The sequence below is a fragment of the Cariama cristata genome, unplaced genomic scaffold (genome assembly GCF_000690535.1).
Source record: "Cariama cristata isolate BGI_N322 unplaced genomic scaffold, ASM69053v1 scaffold9124, whole genome shotgun sequence".
Taxonomy (NCBI): Eukaryota; Metazoa; Chordata; class Aves; order Cariamiformes; family Cariamidae; genus Cariama; species Cariama cristata.
The window spans coordinates 42,696-59,121 of record NW_009612346.1 but is presented as its reverse complement, the minus strand read 5'-3'; the positions used below and the strand labels follow the sequence as shown (position 1 = coordinate 59,121).

General features: G+C 37.8%; 1 protein-coding gene across 1 annotated transcript in view; it reads left to right on the top strand.

The window, feature by feature from the left end:
- The window catches only part of LONRF3 (LON peptidase N-terminal domain and ring finger 3), a 14,066-nt gene extending 168 nt beyond the window's left edge, over nt 1-13,898 (top strand). The window contains exons 2-12 of the mRNA XM_009698586.1: nt 227-345; nt 938-1,060; nt 3,260-3,415; nt 4,860-5,103; nt 5,785-5,875; nt 9,069-9,183; nt 9,654-9,775; nt 10,445-10,603; nt 11,685-11,847; nt 12,579-12,728; nt 13,458-13,898. Of these exons, the coding sequence (XP_009696888.1) occupies nt 227-345; nt 938-1,060; nt 3,260-3,415; nt 4,860-5,103; nt 5,785-5,875; nt 9,069-9,183; nt 9,654-9,775; nt 10,445-10,603; nt 11,685-11,847; nt 12,579-12,728; nt 13,458-13,616 (1,601 nt within the window). The 3' untranslated portion in view covers nt 13,617-13,898. The remainder of the gene's footprint in view (nt 1-226; nt 346-937; nt 1,061-3,259; nt 3,416-4,859; nt 5,104-5,784; nt 5,876-9,068; nt 9,184-9,653; nt 9,776-10,444; nt 10,604-11,684; nt 11,848-12,578; nt 12,729-13,457) is intronic.
- The last annotated feature ends 2,528 nt before the right edge of the window (nt 13,899-16,426 follow it).

Sequence of the window (16,426 nt, the reverse complement as noted above, 5' to 3'; positions counted from 1 at the left end):
TATGCAATGTCCCCTGCAGTTATATAATACATAGCTGACGTTTTGTCTGGAGTTCCCCAAAGAGGTTTCCAGATTCCCTTTAGTACATAGTTATTTAAAAACTGGATATTTTGTGGGTTTGTACAACTTGGAAGCACCAACATGTGGTTTTTTTTAAAAAAGGAATAAAGCTTATGTAACTAATTTTTAATTTACTTCAATCAACCGATTTTTCTGTTTCCTGCAGCTCCAAATGACCATTTACTATATAGCAACCGGTCCCAGATTAACTCTACTTTGAAAGCTTGTGAAGATGCATTGCACGATGCAGAAACAGCATGCAGACTCCAGCCATACTGGTTAAAAGTAAGTTCTGACTCCAGTTGTACTTTGTTTTAAAACCTTGATACCACCCTGATAGAAAACACTTAGAATGGTCAGACTGCTGAATCGGAGGGAGGCTTTAAGTCCTGTAACTTCTTGGACTCCTGTGACTTAAGGATATTTAACCCTGATATTCTTGAACTTCCTGGGGTGAAGGAAAAGAGCGATAATCTTGGAGGATGAGCTAAGGCTGTTGATGAATCTCAAGTTCACAAACTATCTCTAAAAATTGAATGCTGTGCTTCTATTATTCTATAAGGATGCAACAACTATTTTAGGAGATTGATGTAGGGGAAGCAGATTTCCCCAAGATCAGTTGGGCTCAGGTGCTGTGAGAATCATACTTGCCTGAGTTAGAGAATGTCCCAGTTCTGCTTGTAAGAGTTTTCAGGACCATTGCGGTTAAAACCCCAGACACTGGTGGTGTCTAAATACAAGCAACGGTTGTAGTGTGATTCTCCCTGCCTAACATTTTCTTCTCTGGAAAGATCTTTTGTAGTTTCATCTTGGTTTTATTACATATTCTCATGACAAAAGAACAAAAGCTGCCAACTATGGATGTGTTTCATTGCAGGGTCACCTGAGGAAAGGACAAGCATTAGCTAATCTGGGGAAAACAGAAGAAGCTTTAAGAGAGTTTCTATTCTGCCTTGCTCTAGATACTGGGAACAAGACGGCCAAGTCAGAGGCCCAGAAGGTGAGTTCCCTAAATCATCTGGAACTGCATTATTGTTTTCAGTGGCCGTTCATAAAGGAGGATAAGAATTTTTCTTCTCTTTTTCCCCTCTCTCATTACTGCAAAGAGCTGGATGGAGACACATATCCAGACTGTTGTTCAAATCTGAGTCACGTGTACTGCTTACTTGCAGACAGGGAGGTAGCAAGAAAACATACTCAGCAGGCACTACATGGAAACAGTTTCTCATGCTGTTAACATCAGCAAATTTGAACTAAAACTGAGTTGTTAAGAATTGCCACCCACAGACTATTGTGATTCTCTCTAGTCAGATTTCTCATCTGTTGCCTAGCTTGGCAATGTATTACCAAGGACAGAGTGCAGAAGAGGGGGAGTTGCTATTGAGTGTTGTGCCAGGCCATTGACTGGCAGAATGCAACACGCAGCATCCGTCAAACTCCACTTGGGAGCAGCAGCTCTCTTCCTTCTGCCAGTCGTCCTGCTCCGAGTATCCGTGTGTGAAGGAGCCATGAAAGGAAACAGTCAACAAAAGAAGAGCTGTTTTAAAATAGTTGTTAAAGGTTGCTAATAATTAATGCTAAATAAGAAACAAAATGGATCTACAGCGAGGCTTTTTTCAGCAGCAGCCTCAGATGTGGTGTGTGGATTCTGAAATGGCTTTTGTGAAGACTGCTCTGTCTGGCACACCCCTCAGATCTCTGACTTCCTCTGAATCACTATTTTGACATTTGACATTTTTGTTGTTGTTGTTACTGTAGCTAAAAGGCTCAGTGTTGCAGTGATAGCTTACGGTCATAAAAATGTAATAGTTCTATTTTCCTTGTACTGAATTTTCTTTTATGGCAGTGCACTCACACTTTTCTCCATCACCGGTGGGATGGGAACATGAGGTTTCTGTGTGCTGTAATACATAAGGCTTTCTAAAAGCACAGTAGAATTCTTACAGTAAAGCACTGTTCATGAAGATAACCGAGAGTGTATAACCTGGGTGGCTGTAGTGCAGTCAAATTTTTATCTCATTTTGTATATGGTTGAGATTTCCATTTCCTGTGAGGTTTTTTTGTCACTGATATTTGGGGGTTTTGTTTGGTTTATTCCACCCCCCCCGTGGGTTCCATGCAGTCTTTCACTGTCGTTGTGTCATGATGTGTTCTCATAGTCATGCTTGGAGACTTCCTGTGCACTGGAGCAAAAATAGCAGGAACGAACAGATATGTTTCTAAATTCCAACTCCAAATAGCCTTATCTAAGATACCTAATTTCTGAGCAGTGGGGTTCTGAGAAAAAGTAGGCTTCTTATGACTGAAAGAATTACTCATGCACTCATCAGACACGATGCAATATTCTACTGGGTCATTTGCAAGGCTGTTTGCATAACAATGGCATACTACATTTTACCAGATTCTTTGGGTGCAGCTGTGATGTTCTGCTTATATTAACTGTCTGTCCATGTTAGTTTTGACATAGTGTGATCCTGTGGAATCCTTTTTGGCTTTAAAAAGAAATCTTAGCTGTCATGTGGCTTCCTCAGGCATCAGCAGGATTGCCTCAGTAGTATGCTGAAATTAGTTTTTGAAGTGTGAATCTTCCATTCAGCTCTGTTCCTTTCCTTGTATAATCATCTGATAAGCTACGCCATACAAGTGGCTACAAGCAAGCTACTACTTGAAACAGATTCAGTTACTTTCTGATAGCAAATGAAGAAATAGCATTTTTCTCCTGCCTACATTGTTTTGGTATTCTCACGTAAGTGAATTAAAAATAGCTACAGTTTACAATATTGGAGACATTTATTTAACTGAACTTGGATTAAGCCTGTGAGGTGAGTGCTCTCTGTACTAGTAAACTCCAGTGAAAGCTTCTAATGTGCAGCAAAAAAACATATATAAGAAAGATGTTAGTAATTTCTGGTGAGCTCTGAAGTGCAGGACAAAGAGGACAAAGGCATGTGTATGTCACATCACAGAGAACGGTTAATAACTTTATGGGCTTATTTAACTCTGAAAATGTCTCTTGCTGTCTGTTTGGCCTGTATTGCATTAGCTCTTGCACTTTTTGTTCTTACCCTAGTCTAAAGGGCTCTTTAAATGGTTTTAACGAAATCAAGAATGCTTCTTTCAGCTATTCCCTTACTTGCTTTTTCATTTAGAGGTTGCAAGGAAGGAACTAAGCAGTGAAGTATTCTGTTTTATATCACAGCTTCTACTTAGTTTGTTTTCACTCATCCCGGGAAATGCTCAGGAACACTTACCCGATATCCTGCAGCTGTTGTCACATCACTCTAGATTAAAGGGGAATCTCCTAAATTCAGTGGGATCTGGAGGCACCAGCCATAACCTACAAAGGTTGCTCAAGGTAAAGATCAAGTCTGATGCGTGGTTCTTAATTTGTTGTGGTTCTTAATTTGTTGTGTCTTTTATGTTCGTGTTGGGAAGCCTTCTCTCCTTTTCACCTCTGGGAGATAGGAGGATAGATTTTTCTCAGATTTTTACTGAGTTTCAGAAGATACAAAACGGTGTTGACTTACTGAAGTCTCTTTATCTGACTTCTTTTTCTCTAACAGAAGTACTCTCCTGTTGTTCTGAGAGATTTTATGCCAGAATTGAGGGGGTTCTATTCCTTTAACTGTCTTTGCCAACTACTTGACAGAGCTAGTGGGAAAGGGCCTCTGAAGATTGGTTTGAGATACCCTCAAAAGGTGTGAAATGCTAAAATCTAGGGTTTCAGCTGGAACTGTAACTGGTGATGTCAGTGACAAAATCATCTTGCATTCAGATTCTGTACACTACTTGGAGGTTATTGGAGAGCCACATAAGATATATTAGCTACTCCATGAGTTTGATTTCACAGCCATGGCTTTGTAAATGGCTGTAGGGATAATGTTTGCATTCATGGGTTTGTAAGGACTGCTTTTGCTTCACTGAAACCTGAACTTTGAGGATAGGTTTTGCATATACTGTATAGGTAGGAGAGAACTTCACTAGTCCTGACAAACAAAAATGGTAGGTTTTGAGCAGCCTTGTTTAGACTGAGAAGAACAATCAGTGATGTTGCGTTCTGTAAAGGCTATTAGGATATCCTGACAAGAAATCCTTTTGTGTGACCCTTTCATGAAGTCATTTGAGGGACAGTTCACTCATCTTTCTGCATGTTATGCATCACCACAGCTCCTGATCACAGTCCACAGTATCTGCTTTCAGGTTCATCTGGGGAGTCGATGTGACAAGCTGATAGGTGATGTCCCATGTAGTGGCTGCTCACAGGTGGTTCTGTAGCCATAACGGGGTGAAGACGGATCGTTTTATCCTCTGTGAAAGAAATCTGTCTTCCTAAAGGAAGCTCTGTGCGTTTACTCTGTTACAAATTCTGTGTATTTATACTGCTTCCTTAAAATAAACTTGCATTGTTTTAGTTGTTTTGATGGTTGATACCGTCATTATAATAGAAACAATATGCATTTTTCCATAGGTTAAGCGATAACAGAATATTTAACCTGAGATCTAGCCACATTTCTGCATGAATCAAGTTTCGTGACCAAGCTATAAAGCCACGTGTAAGGGCTGAAAATACTCAGTGCCATGGCGGGGCTGGGGCTGGTTGGTGGGGGGAATAGTTTTGCTTTTTTTTTTTAATTAAAATCAGGCCCTGACACAGCAATTCTCAAACTGTTGCTTCTTGACCTGCAAAGTCCTTCCTGGTGATCCATAATATTAAAGACTTGTGACAGGTTTGGGGTTTTTTTTTTTCCCTTACCAAGTTGTTGGAAGATTGATCTAATGTCAGTCCTCTCTTCACACAGGTAAATGTGGAACAGAAAAAGGGTTTTCCCATTCAAGAGGAACCAAATGTAACTACTTCTGGTAGTTTGAGGAAATCTATACAAATTACAGAGAGCAAAAAGGACTGCTCAGAGGAGGAGAACAAACTTGCCTCCGTGCCAGAGTCTACCTTTCTCATTTCTGAGAAGTGCAGCCTCCTGAAAAGGAAGTGCTGCTCAGAAGAGAGGCGAAATGCTGAGGTACCCTGCAAACTGATGAAGAAAGGTATGTTTAACTACACACAGGATAAGTTCCATGGTGTGCAATCAATGGAAATTTTGCTTTTATAAAACTTAAAGGAAAAGGTTCCAAATTACACTTTGGCTTTTATTTTCTCTTTAGCCTAATCAGGGCATGATGTGGAAGCTTTCTTGTGTGTTAAAAAAGTTAATCTAAAAAGGGGGCTTAGAAGGTTGGGTCAAGTGCTTGTTTGTCAGCAGAGCTCTGAATCTTTTAAGGAACATCAATGTTGTGCATGGTCTTAGCACTTTCTGGATCAATTTTAAAAAGTGTGTTTAAAAGCACAAATTCTGTTTGTTCATGATATCTGGCCTTGTTTTCATGCTGTGGGATGTATTTACAATGGTATGACAGAAGAATTTGTCTCACTTTAGACTTCCAACACTAATAAAAAATGTTTTGACATTAATGGTTAATGCAAGGCTAAATTCAACCCTCTGTAAGTGTTTATAATGTCACCAAAATTAAGGGGAGGTATGCTGATTTGTGCCAAGGCTGAATTTGATGCTTTGCATAGGAATTATTGTAATGATGCTAAATGGTTCAGTAACTTGCAAGTATATACAATACGCATTTAAATATCAGATACTGCTTGTAGATGCATGGAATACCATTGTGTTTACACAGTTCTGCTCAATTACATTATATGGTTTTTGTTATTGATAGATACAGTTGATACTAAGGGAAGTAGTACTGGACAACATACTCCATTTGAATTTGTGGATCCATCCGATTTGGACTGCTCCCTGTGTATGAGGTAGTCATTGTTTTCTCATGGATTTCTTTAGCTCTTAAGCTGTATCTCTTTTCCTTTTATGACCTAGAGATTTTCTAGCTTACTTGGTACTTATTTTTCCCTCTGACTTGAAATTAGTTTTTATTATAATTGTTGTTCCAGTGATGCATTTCTAGACCTTTGGTTGTGAAGAACACGGTTGATGAATAGGAACTTTTTGATCTGTTCTAGGCTAGTGATTGTTTGAGAGAGGGCACGTAAGGTCACGTGAGGGTTAACCGTGTTAGCGAAGGTGTCTGAAAGATTTCCTCTCACCACTGACACAGTGCACAAACCCCAAGTTTGTCCTTTGGAATTTGTAGAGCTGTGTATGATGTCACATAGTGCACAAAATAGCTAAAGAGACCCCATCCAATGAATATTCCAATTTTGCATGTAAAATCTTGTGTTGCTGCTATTGCAATAGGAGGGTCTTGCAAGCAAACAGAGCATGTTTTCCTTCCATTGCTGAAGAGGTGCGCTCCTTAGCTTACTAAGGCCATCACTCCATTTGCATGATAATTTCTTGCAGTTAAACAGCAGTTATTCTTGGGGGCAGCAATGACTTGATAAAACCAGTAGGAGTTGTCAGCTACATTTATTTTACTACTTGTTTTGTAAAAATCATTTTAACTTCGGCAAGTATACATGTGGGGTTTTGTTACTGACTTAGAAGGAAATATTGGGAAGGTGTTTCACAGGGGTCTTGACCTCTGCAGTGAGTGTTGCTTAGGTTTGCCTTTTTAATTACCCAGATTTATCAATAATGCATGTTGGGGTTAGTTTTGCACTATATTTTAAATTCTTAAATAGCAGATAAAATCTTCATGGATTTATTTCTGAAGGCCTGTGCTTTGAGAAATCTGGATTTGCTTTGGTTTTTTTGTTTGTATGCAGGGGTGGGGGGGCTTCAATTTATTTCAGACAAACTGAAACCTTTGGGGAAACAATTGCTGTGTTGTTTGATTCACTTCTGCTTGGAATAAATCAGATCTGCCTCCTTTCCCTCTATCTGCCTACAGCTGAAATGTGCTCCAAAAGTTTATACAGCTGTCAAAACACTTGATACTGCTAAGAGCAAAACTTTCCTCTAACAGAAAGCCACACGATTAGTCTTAGCTGGTTTTAATGAGTCTGCATGTTTATGCTCATTGTGTCCACAAAGCATTTTTCAGATGTTTTTAATAAAATTAATTAGCCCTACTTCCTCATACTCTGTTAAATCAGAAACAGCCAGACTACAATACATTTTTTAAGGAATTAGCTCAAGATTTGCTGATTCCCTTACAGTATAGAGGATGGCGATGCTGATCTTGTAATTGCAATCACAAATACAGGCCTTGCATCTAGAAGGATGTTAGCTTTGTAACATCACTGCAACAATGAAGGCTTGCGCTAAGGGGAGCTGTCAGAAGATCTTTTTCTTGCAATTAATGCAGATTGATTATAATTATTTCCTGCCATGTTATTCAGAAGTATTTTAGGGATTTGGATCCTGAGATACTTTGGACTAATTACCTACTAACCTACTGACCTGTTTACAATTAACTGCAGGAGCTGTTATTAACCTATTTGTCTGATGGAGTGGCCAAAATGTTATTGATCTATATTTGCTCTGGCAGCAAGCAGAAAAATAAAAACTGATAGTCAAAGCAACATACTGTTGAGAAATGAAGGAACCTTCCTCAGTATGAGTGAATATTTAATTTCTGTTGTTACAATAGCTTAAAATGATGTCATGAGAAATCTTGGTGTATAGTGTTTCTTTCTGCAAGTTAAGAGGCTTGGTCCAGGTCCTCTTGGTTGTTAGGAAAAAGCTGCTGCTGGCTTTCATGAGAGCTAGCACAGAACCACGCATTGTAGCAGGAATTGGTTGTCTTTATGCTAACATTTTAGATCAAGTAAGTCACTACAAAATGATTGCATATGCAAAGCAGTGCTTACTGAAATATATTGTAGAATTCAGTATTTTACATAGTTTAAAACAGTAAAGTAGCCTTGGCGCAGTAAGGTTTCTGTTCGTGAAACGATTAACAAGGGTTTTCAATTATACAGTCAAGTTGCAATAAGATAGGTGTGGTATTTTAGATAATTCTTCCTATGTTCCCCTGCTTAAATGTCAACATTTATAGTAACTAATGACATTTAATAAACTGGCTATAGCAATCTTGTTAAGAGCCAATTACATTCTCAAATACACTCATCTTGTTAAAGATGCCTATAAATGTGGGTTTACATATTTATAATTTCCACATGTATAATAGAACTTAGTGTACTGTTTTGATAACCTGTAATATTTTAAAGTAAACTTATTAATTCATTTAAATTATAATAATACTAATATTTGAGACCTTAAAATGCTTAGACAGTATGTTGTAAAATATAGTATATGGCGAACAATCTCTAGTTTCAAATGTTTTCTATTTAAAAAAACCCAAAACCTTTCATATTCTTTACATCTCCTTAAGGTACTTACTGGCAAGGAAACATCACTTTGCAATGTCACGTAATCATAATAAGTAAAAAACCCTTACATGAAAAGAAGTGTCACAGAGGTACTAGAAATGGCTAAAGATTAGATACCATGATACTTTGAAGACCTGGCCTTATATTTTTAAATACTTTTCTAGGTAAAACATGAACCTAATGTCACTCATTTTCCAGAAAAGCAGTCCTTTGGAGGTTAAAATCTGTCTATTCCAACAAAACTGATTTCCAAGTCCACATAGCTTATTGCAATCACTTATGTGGGCTATTACTGTGAATAGCTATTTTGTGCTTAGCTCTACACATACAAGTAATCACATGATTTCCACAGTAATAGTTGTGCAAGTATTGCTCAGTTTCATAAGAAAAAGTCAGATGATCCAACTGCTGCTTCTGTTTATCGCTCGTATAGAGGAAAACTAAACCATGGCTTGTTGGAAGTTAAGGACTCTCTCACATTCCCTGAAGTCACAGTTCATGGGCTGTCTTTCACTTTAGGTGGCAGTAAGAAAGTCTGTAAGCTGAACAAATACAGAAGTTGAAGAAATGAAAAGCAAGGAAAGACTTTATCCTTGGAGTAGTCAGTAGTTAAATTAGTGAATGAATACAGCTTTTTTTGGTAGCAGCTTTTTCTTTTACTTTGGTACATGATGTTGTTGTCTTTTTGTTTTTGGATTTCCCAATCCAGGCTCTTCTATGAACCTGTCACTACACCTTGTGGACACACCTTCTGTCTCAAATGTCTTGAGAGATGCCTGGATCACAACCCAAAATGTCCCCTGTGCAAGGAAGGGCTCTCAGAGGTAATGATGCTTGGATTTTCTCAGCATAAATTCAAGAGCACAGGATAGGATCAAGTAGCACCTTCAGAAACTTTTGATATTTCCCAGCGCAAAAGAAATTCTACATAAGTTAAGAAGAATGTGACTTTTAAAATGCTCTTGTGACTTACAAAGCATGGATGGTCTCCCTTGTTCAAACCTTAGGACCAGACCTGTACTTAGTAAATCTGTAGGTGACTTTACTTCCCAGATTTCCCAAGATAATGCCCATAACATAGGGAATAGATCAATAAACAACTCCGATAATGCCCATAACATAGGGAATAGATCACTGAACAACTCTTCAGTGGCAGTGCAACCTTAAAAGATCATCTTGATTTGCTATAGACGTAAGAAAATGGAGCTAGTGGATGACTACCTTGTGCATAGGGATCATACATTTTGAAATGCTGGACATTATCTATAACTGCTTGCGTGTGTTTTTACTGCAGTGCTTGGCTATGAGGAAATATTGTAAAACAGTACTAATGGAGGAGTTAATAGCTAGATACCTTCCAGAGGAACTCACTGAAAGAAGAAAGATTTATGAAGAGGAAATAGCAGAGCTTTCCAAGTATGTAATCCATTTGTGTGAAATCCAATCTTTAATACTACTGCTGTTAGCTGATGAACGGCTCCTGCTGCTGTGGAGCACAAGCTAAGATGCTGACAAAGGAGCTTCTTTCTTGTTATCGTGTGATTTCAAAGAGAACAGGGTCCAGGTGAAATTGTGCTTTTAGTTAGCATAAAAACTGGACACTGTGCTACACAATAAACAGAAGCAGAAGAAATCCAGAGGTTGCGTTATAAACAAAGTATAAAGCAGTGTGGTTGCTTTCAGCAGCCCTCCATGAAGGCCACAGAGTGAGAGACAATAGGTGGAAGTAGTCTCACAGGCTGGGGATTGGAATGTACTGGGTAGGGGAGAAATGAGATTAAGGAAAATAAAGTAAATAAAAGCATAAGAGATGCATTAGTGCTCTTGCTAGCAAAACCAGAAAACATAACTAAAAATTCTTCTGCTAGTAAGTAGTATATCACTTTCCATAATATCTAGCCAATTAAGGGGAAAAATAATTTTAGTTTTTACTTACTGGAATAAGAATTTCATTCTAAAGATGTTATAATTTCTCTTTAAAGATATCGTAATTTTAAAGAATATGTTATTGTGTAAAATGTATTTTATACCTTGTCAGTAGTTTTGATAAAATGTCATATGTGATTTGTCCTTTCTTTCTTACAGCCTAAATAAGAACGTTCCTATATTTGTCTGCACAATGGCTTATCCTACAGTCCCATGCCCTTTGCACATCTTTGAGCCATGTTATCGCCTGATGATTCGAAGATGCATGGAGACTGGCACCAAACAATTTGGGATGTGTATCAGTGACCCTGTAAAGGGGTGAGTGATCAGCATGCTTGGACCATGGGATGTACCCCACTTAAGTCTGGAGCAAGTCTCTTTGGAGAAGTGCAGAAAGGTCTATGGCTGTAATATCTGTGGTAGTTTTCCAGTAGAGAAAGTTTCTTCCTAATCATGCTGGTTAAAGACATTGAGAAGACTTAAATTTCTCTCTTGGACACTTAGATTCTGACTAATACGACTGCCCGTTTTTCTTGAAACACACAACTAGTGTGTATTATATGAAGTTGAGATGCAGACCTCTTGTAATACATGAAAAAGAAGTGTATTTTCTACCATTTTGAAATCTGTTGAATGCTTTGGCACAGGACATCAAATTGAAGTGGCAGTAAGGTGTGTTGGCGGTCTTGGTTTTTGGTTTTTTTTTAATTAAAAGAATAGCTAAGCTATTGGGATACGTTTATATCCTCACTGTTCTGAATATAGTGGAGGCTGCAGAGGTACAACAGGACCTTCATAACTGACTGAAGTTATGGCTGTGAAGTTAGGACTGGCTGAGCATTTACATTGAGCCATTTACAGTCAGTCTTAGGTAAATTGACCTGAATGTCTGTTCTGCTTAGCTTTCCTCCCTTCTTTGTATGGTGTATGCCTACAGAGTAGGTATACTCCATAAAGAGTATGGTGTACACAAAATACACACCTACAAAGTAAAATCTGCTGAAATTGTGGGGAAACTTTTTTCTTTATAGATTTCATAGTCCTTCCATAATTCTAATACTCTGAATCGCACTTGTTCTTCTGTACAAATTGACTGGAAGTATTAGGATTATGGAGAAAGTGTGCTTCTGAGCTGTATAACTTTCCATTTCGTAAGATGTTCCCTGTATTCCAAAACACGCAGTTAGTGTTAATCAGATTAGACAGCCTGAATCTTCCTGATAGTTTTGAAAACAATTGTGGAATAATTTGAACTACAGCAGGTCAGTACTATGAACAAAAGAAATGAGCTGACACTGGTAAATACCTTCGTGGTAGGGACTGGCTGTATGGCAGTTCTGTGAAACTAAGGGTGGAGAGAATAAGACTTGTTTACTTGCTTTTGTTCTAATTTCAATAGGTTTGCAGATTATGGCTGCATTCTGGAGATAAGAAATGTTGAATTCTTTGCTGATGGTCGCTCTGTTGTAGACAGCATCGGCAAGAGGAGATTTAAGGTGATACAGCATAGCCAGCGTGATGGCTATAACACAGCGGATATTGAGTACATTGAGGATCAAAAGGTAAATTTAGAAATATTTCATTTAAACTGTATTTCATGTGAAATTCTAAGTACATATGTTTTCAGTGAGTTTTCTTTTTGTAGAACAGTTTCTAGTAAAACAAACTTGTGGTATTTACTAACTGCTCATGGTTAAAGATGGGAAATGTAATAGTTCCCACAAGCATGCACACACACTGCCCATATACTGAAGAGTGTTTTTCCTAGAGGTTTTTAGCAGAAGACAAAACTAGGTGAATCCAGGATGAGATCTTACCACTCTTCTAGACAGAATAACTGCAGTTTATATGGGGTTGAGGGGGAACCTGCCTCCATTTGCAAAGCAGCCCATTAGAAAACACCCATACAGGTAAGAAGGAGCAGGCCTGGGTCCACTACACCTGCAGAATTTTGGTATACAATGGGAAGATAAAATCTCTACTCTGAGGAGGTGCTAAATAATTTAAAAAGCTTTTCATAATTTTCTCTTCTGATTTGTAGGATGTTTAAAGGTTTTTTCATATAGCAATCCAGACAGTGCTTGTTCTGCAAATAGGTATTGCAGAGGGGGCAAAAAAGAATGGGGGACACCAAACTAGCTTACAGGATTTATCTCAAACTCTCTTGACATGCTTTTCTTTTCCTTTTCCTTTCCCTTCCTCATCCCAGAAAATCCTAAAAATTAACGTTCTGCCTTCCCCAATACGCAGACTGCACTAACAGTAACCTTCCTCCTCTCTTTACTCATTCCAGGTGCAAGGACAAGAGTATGCTGCATTACTTGTTCTCCATGATTCTGTCTATGATCAGGCATATATGTGGTTTAACTCCCTCAAGCAAGCACTCAAAAGTCGGATTCTCAGTCATTTTGGTCCAATGCCGGCTAAGGATCCTGACCCACAGGTATCCAGAATCAGTGGCTTATATAACTTTTAGAGACAGAAATAGCAGTGATATCCAATAAGCTGGGAGGCATTGTGTTTTAAGACAAAAATATGAATACTCTTCATTTATCCTGCATAAGCTAAGTACCTAAGTTATGTTGCCATACACCAGTGGTAGCACAGTTGCAAACAAAAAGCTCATTTTTAATGGTGCTAACTTCCTGAGACTACTTAACTGAGAGTATCAATTAATTAAATGCCTTTTTGCCTACTACCCCAATTAAATGACTGAGAGAAAATAGACAAGAGGAAACTTGGTGCTCTTGTTAAATGACTGTAAATGGTAGAGATCGTAAAATAACAGAATATAACAACAGAAACTAAATATAAAGAAGTGTCATAAAGTATGAAGAAGAGGCAGGAATCCCAAAGAACTGGGTCAATAATAACATGGGAACAAAATACATTTTTTTAAAAAATCTAGAAGGCCCAACCTATAAACTGTTGCTAGAAACAGAAATGCATCTTGCTTCTACCTTTAACATCCTATTTTTAGGAAAGGTGCAACTTGGTTGTAATTTGTTTCAAACCAGCCTGTAATCACAAGCCATTAGGTTGGCAATGAAATGACCTGCTTGCTAGATGGCTGTCAAAATACTGCGTTTTCAAAATTAAATCTTCAAAAACAAGACCTTACCATCTATATGTATCCTAACTTATCTGGTTTTTTTATTTCCCCTTACTGCAGGCTAACCCCAATGGGCCAGCCTGGTGCTGGTGGGTCCTAGCTGTCCTTCCACTTGAGAACAGAGCTCAGCTCCCTTTCCTTGCCATGAAATCCCTCAAAGACCGCTTGAATGGCATCAGACGTGTCCTTACATTCATGTCTCGTACAAGATCACGGTGATGGTGAGGAGAGCTGCGAAGTCTCCCACAGTACTTGACTGTAGACTGTCTCTTGTAACTTCATCTAACTGCAATAATGTCTTACAGATTTGAGTGTCAGGATGTTTCAAGCCTGAATTTCAAAGAAAATGAGTTATAAAGAGCAAGGGATGTTTATGGATACTTCAATAGTTTCCATCTGGAACTCCAAGATGATTATTCAATCACTGCACTGCTAAATTAATAACAAATGTGATAGAACAAAAAGTGATCTTGTTTGCCATAAACCTTTTAAAAAGCTTAAGGGGTTTTTTAATTTATTTTATTTTTATTTTTTTAGGGCATAAAGGATAAACTGTGCAGTTTAATGTGAAGCAGAAATAATAATGTTAATGCATTATTTCAGTGAACTGCAAAGTCTTTTATTTCAAATGGTTCAGGTTTTATATAGCATTGTGTAAAATAATGTTCACAACTTCCGTTTGATAATTTATTTTTGCACTATGATTTTTTGTTTGAAATGTATATTATTTATGTGTTCATTCTCTAAAGGAAAGTGAGCTGATCTATTTATTTATAGTGGTTTTACCCTGTATTTATGACTTGGGGCAAAATGATGATTCTAGCAGTGCACAAGCAACTGCTCTGATAATTTTTCAGATATTTGTGTTCAAATATTTTGAATGTTTTTCTACTTATCCCCAGTTCTACTGTAGCCTAAGAAGGATTTTTTTTTTCCCCCTGAAACAGCCTGCCATGAAGTCCTTGAATACACAGATTATGTCTGAGAATTCAAGCACAGTTGTTGGAGCTTGATCCTATGCCTGCAACTAGGTTCCTGACACCACTAAACAGTCAAACATGTGCTTAACTTTAAGCATGAGTGTTTAAGTGCTTGGGTAAATTCAAGTATTGATCAGTTGATGTCAGTGGGAATTGGCCGTAGTGGTGGCAGAAGGATCTATCCTCTAATTTTTCACAGAACAGAGAGTAACTTGGAGTTGAACTTATATCTGAACTCTTTCTTGCAAGAATGGATAATGGCTACAAACAACTGCGAAGAAAGAGCCATGATATATGAAAAGTGGCTTCTCCTAAAGAAAACTGGAAGTACTGGTATCATTTCATTGTAGGTTACTACATAGATTTTATTTTTTTTTTTACATCAACTCTTGTTGCTGTTAAGATCAGTTTTATTTCTTTTAAATGTTTGGTGGGATTTGGCTTTGCAGTGTGTGTATCGGGGGGAGGGGGGAGTTATTTTGAACTGTAGGACTCAGAGGGCAGTTTGTGTCACATGAGAAGGAATATGTTGTAATAAATGCTATTTATTTCACCCCAAATCTTCAGGTTTGTTAGCTTCAAATCTCTACCCAGCCACTGCATTTCTCTTAAGAGATTGGGTAGTGTTGCTAATAATAGTTGACTCCCAAGGAAAATAAGTGAATTTTAGTGTGATTACTTCTAGCTATAAAGCAGGTAAACATAGGGCAGAAATGAGAATAGGAAGTATCTTGGTTTTGGTTTGGTTTTTTTTTTTTAAATCAACAGTTCATATACTTGTTTTGCTGCTTTTATTGCTTTCAGTGTGCCACTTTCTGGGACTGACCTTGCCTCCATCTGACTTTGACTTTCACTGATTTCAATGTGAGCAGAACTGGGCCTTTTATTTATTCTAAGCTACTGTTTTCCTTTTCAGTGGCAAAAAATAGATTAAATTGAGAATGTTATGGAATGCTAGAGATTTCTTTGTTATTTTTACCCAGGATAGCATTCTTTGCCATTCCATACCTCTATGAAAAAATGCAGTAGAATTTAATGTCAATTTTCTGTGTTTTTCCATCATCATCATTTCATCAGAAGTATTTATTAGTTAAAAGTAATTTACATACTGTTAAGTTTCCATAAAACTACCGTTGTTCCCCCTCTTGTTAAATTCTATAGAACTGTTCCATAAGGGTACCAAAGAAACAAATGGAAGACGAAGACGTTTCATCCTTGTGATGCAAATGGAATACATATCCTGTATTTGCATTGAGCTACTCTAGAAATGCTACAACTTATTTCCATACTGCTAGATTGCTGCACTTCTTCCATAGGTGGTACTTTATCTGCTTCTCTGTAAACAATGTATAGAAATACATACATGTTCTGAACAATAACAAGTGTATGGTGGCTGACACCTGCTATGGCATTTGTCTTCAAAAGTCAGTAACAAAGTGATCTCTGCTTGTTTGGAAGTGAAGCTGCATTAAATGCAAGTCTTCCTTAAACCATTATGTATTACGTAAGGGGCCCATATTGCTCCCATAGAAAAAAGCTGTCACTTTGTTACTCTTACCTGTGAGAAAAGGACCTTAAATATCTATTTTAAACTGTTTTCTCACTGACGTCATTGTTCTTTTTTTCCTGCATGCTATGTCTTCTACATACTCATATTCTGCCTATTTTGTTGGTTTAAAAATTGGCATGGAAAGAACCCTTGATTTTTAAAAGTGAATATTGTCTTCTATTAGCCTTGAGTAAAGCTGCCAGAACTTCCTAAGCAGAAACTTGTGTACATGCCCTATGTCATGGATGCCCAGTGCATTTGTTGCAGCCTGGAAACACTGGACCTACTGCATGTAATACATACAGTTGATCTGCATATGCACAACAAATTGAACACATCAAGAAAGTTTATCTGTATGAGTACAGTAGCATTCTGTCTGGGCCTGCTCTATGGCCATATATCCTAGAATAACGGCTAAAGTCTGCAAATTCCATCAGGAAAAAAAATTATTGAGAAGGAGATTTGCAGGAGAACACAAACCTGTCTAGGTAAAACTGGAC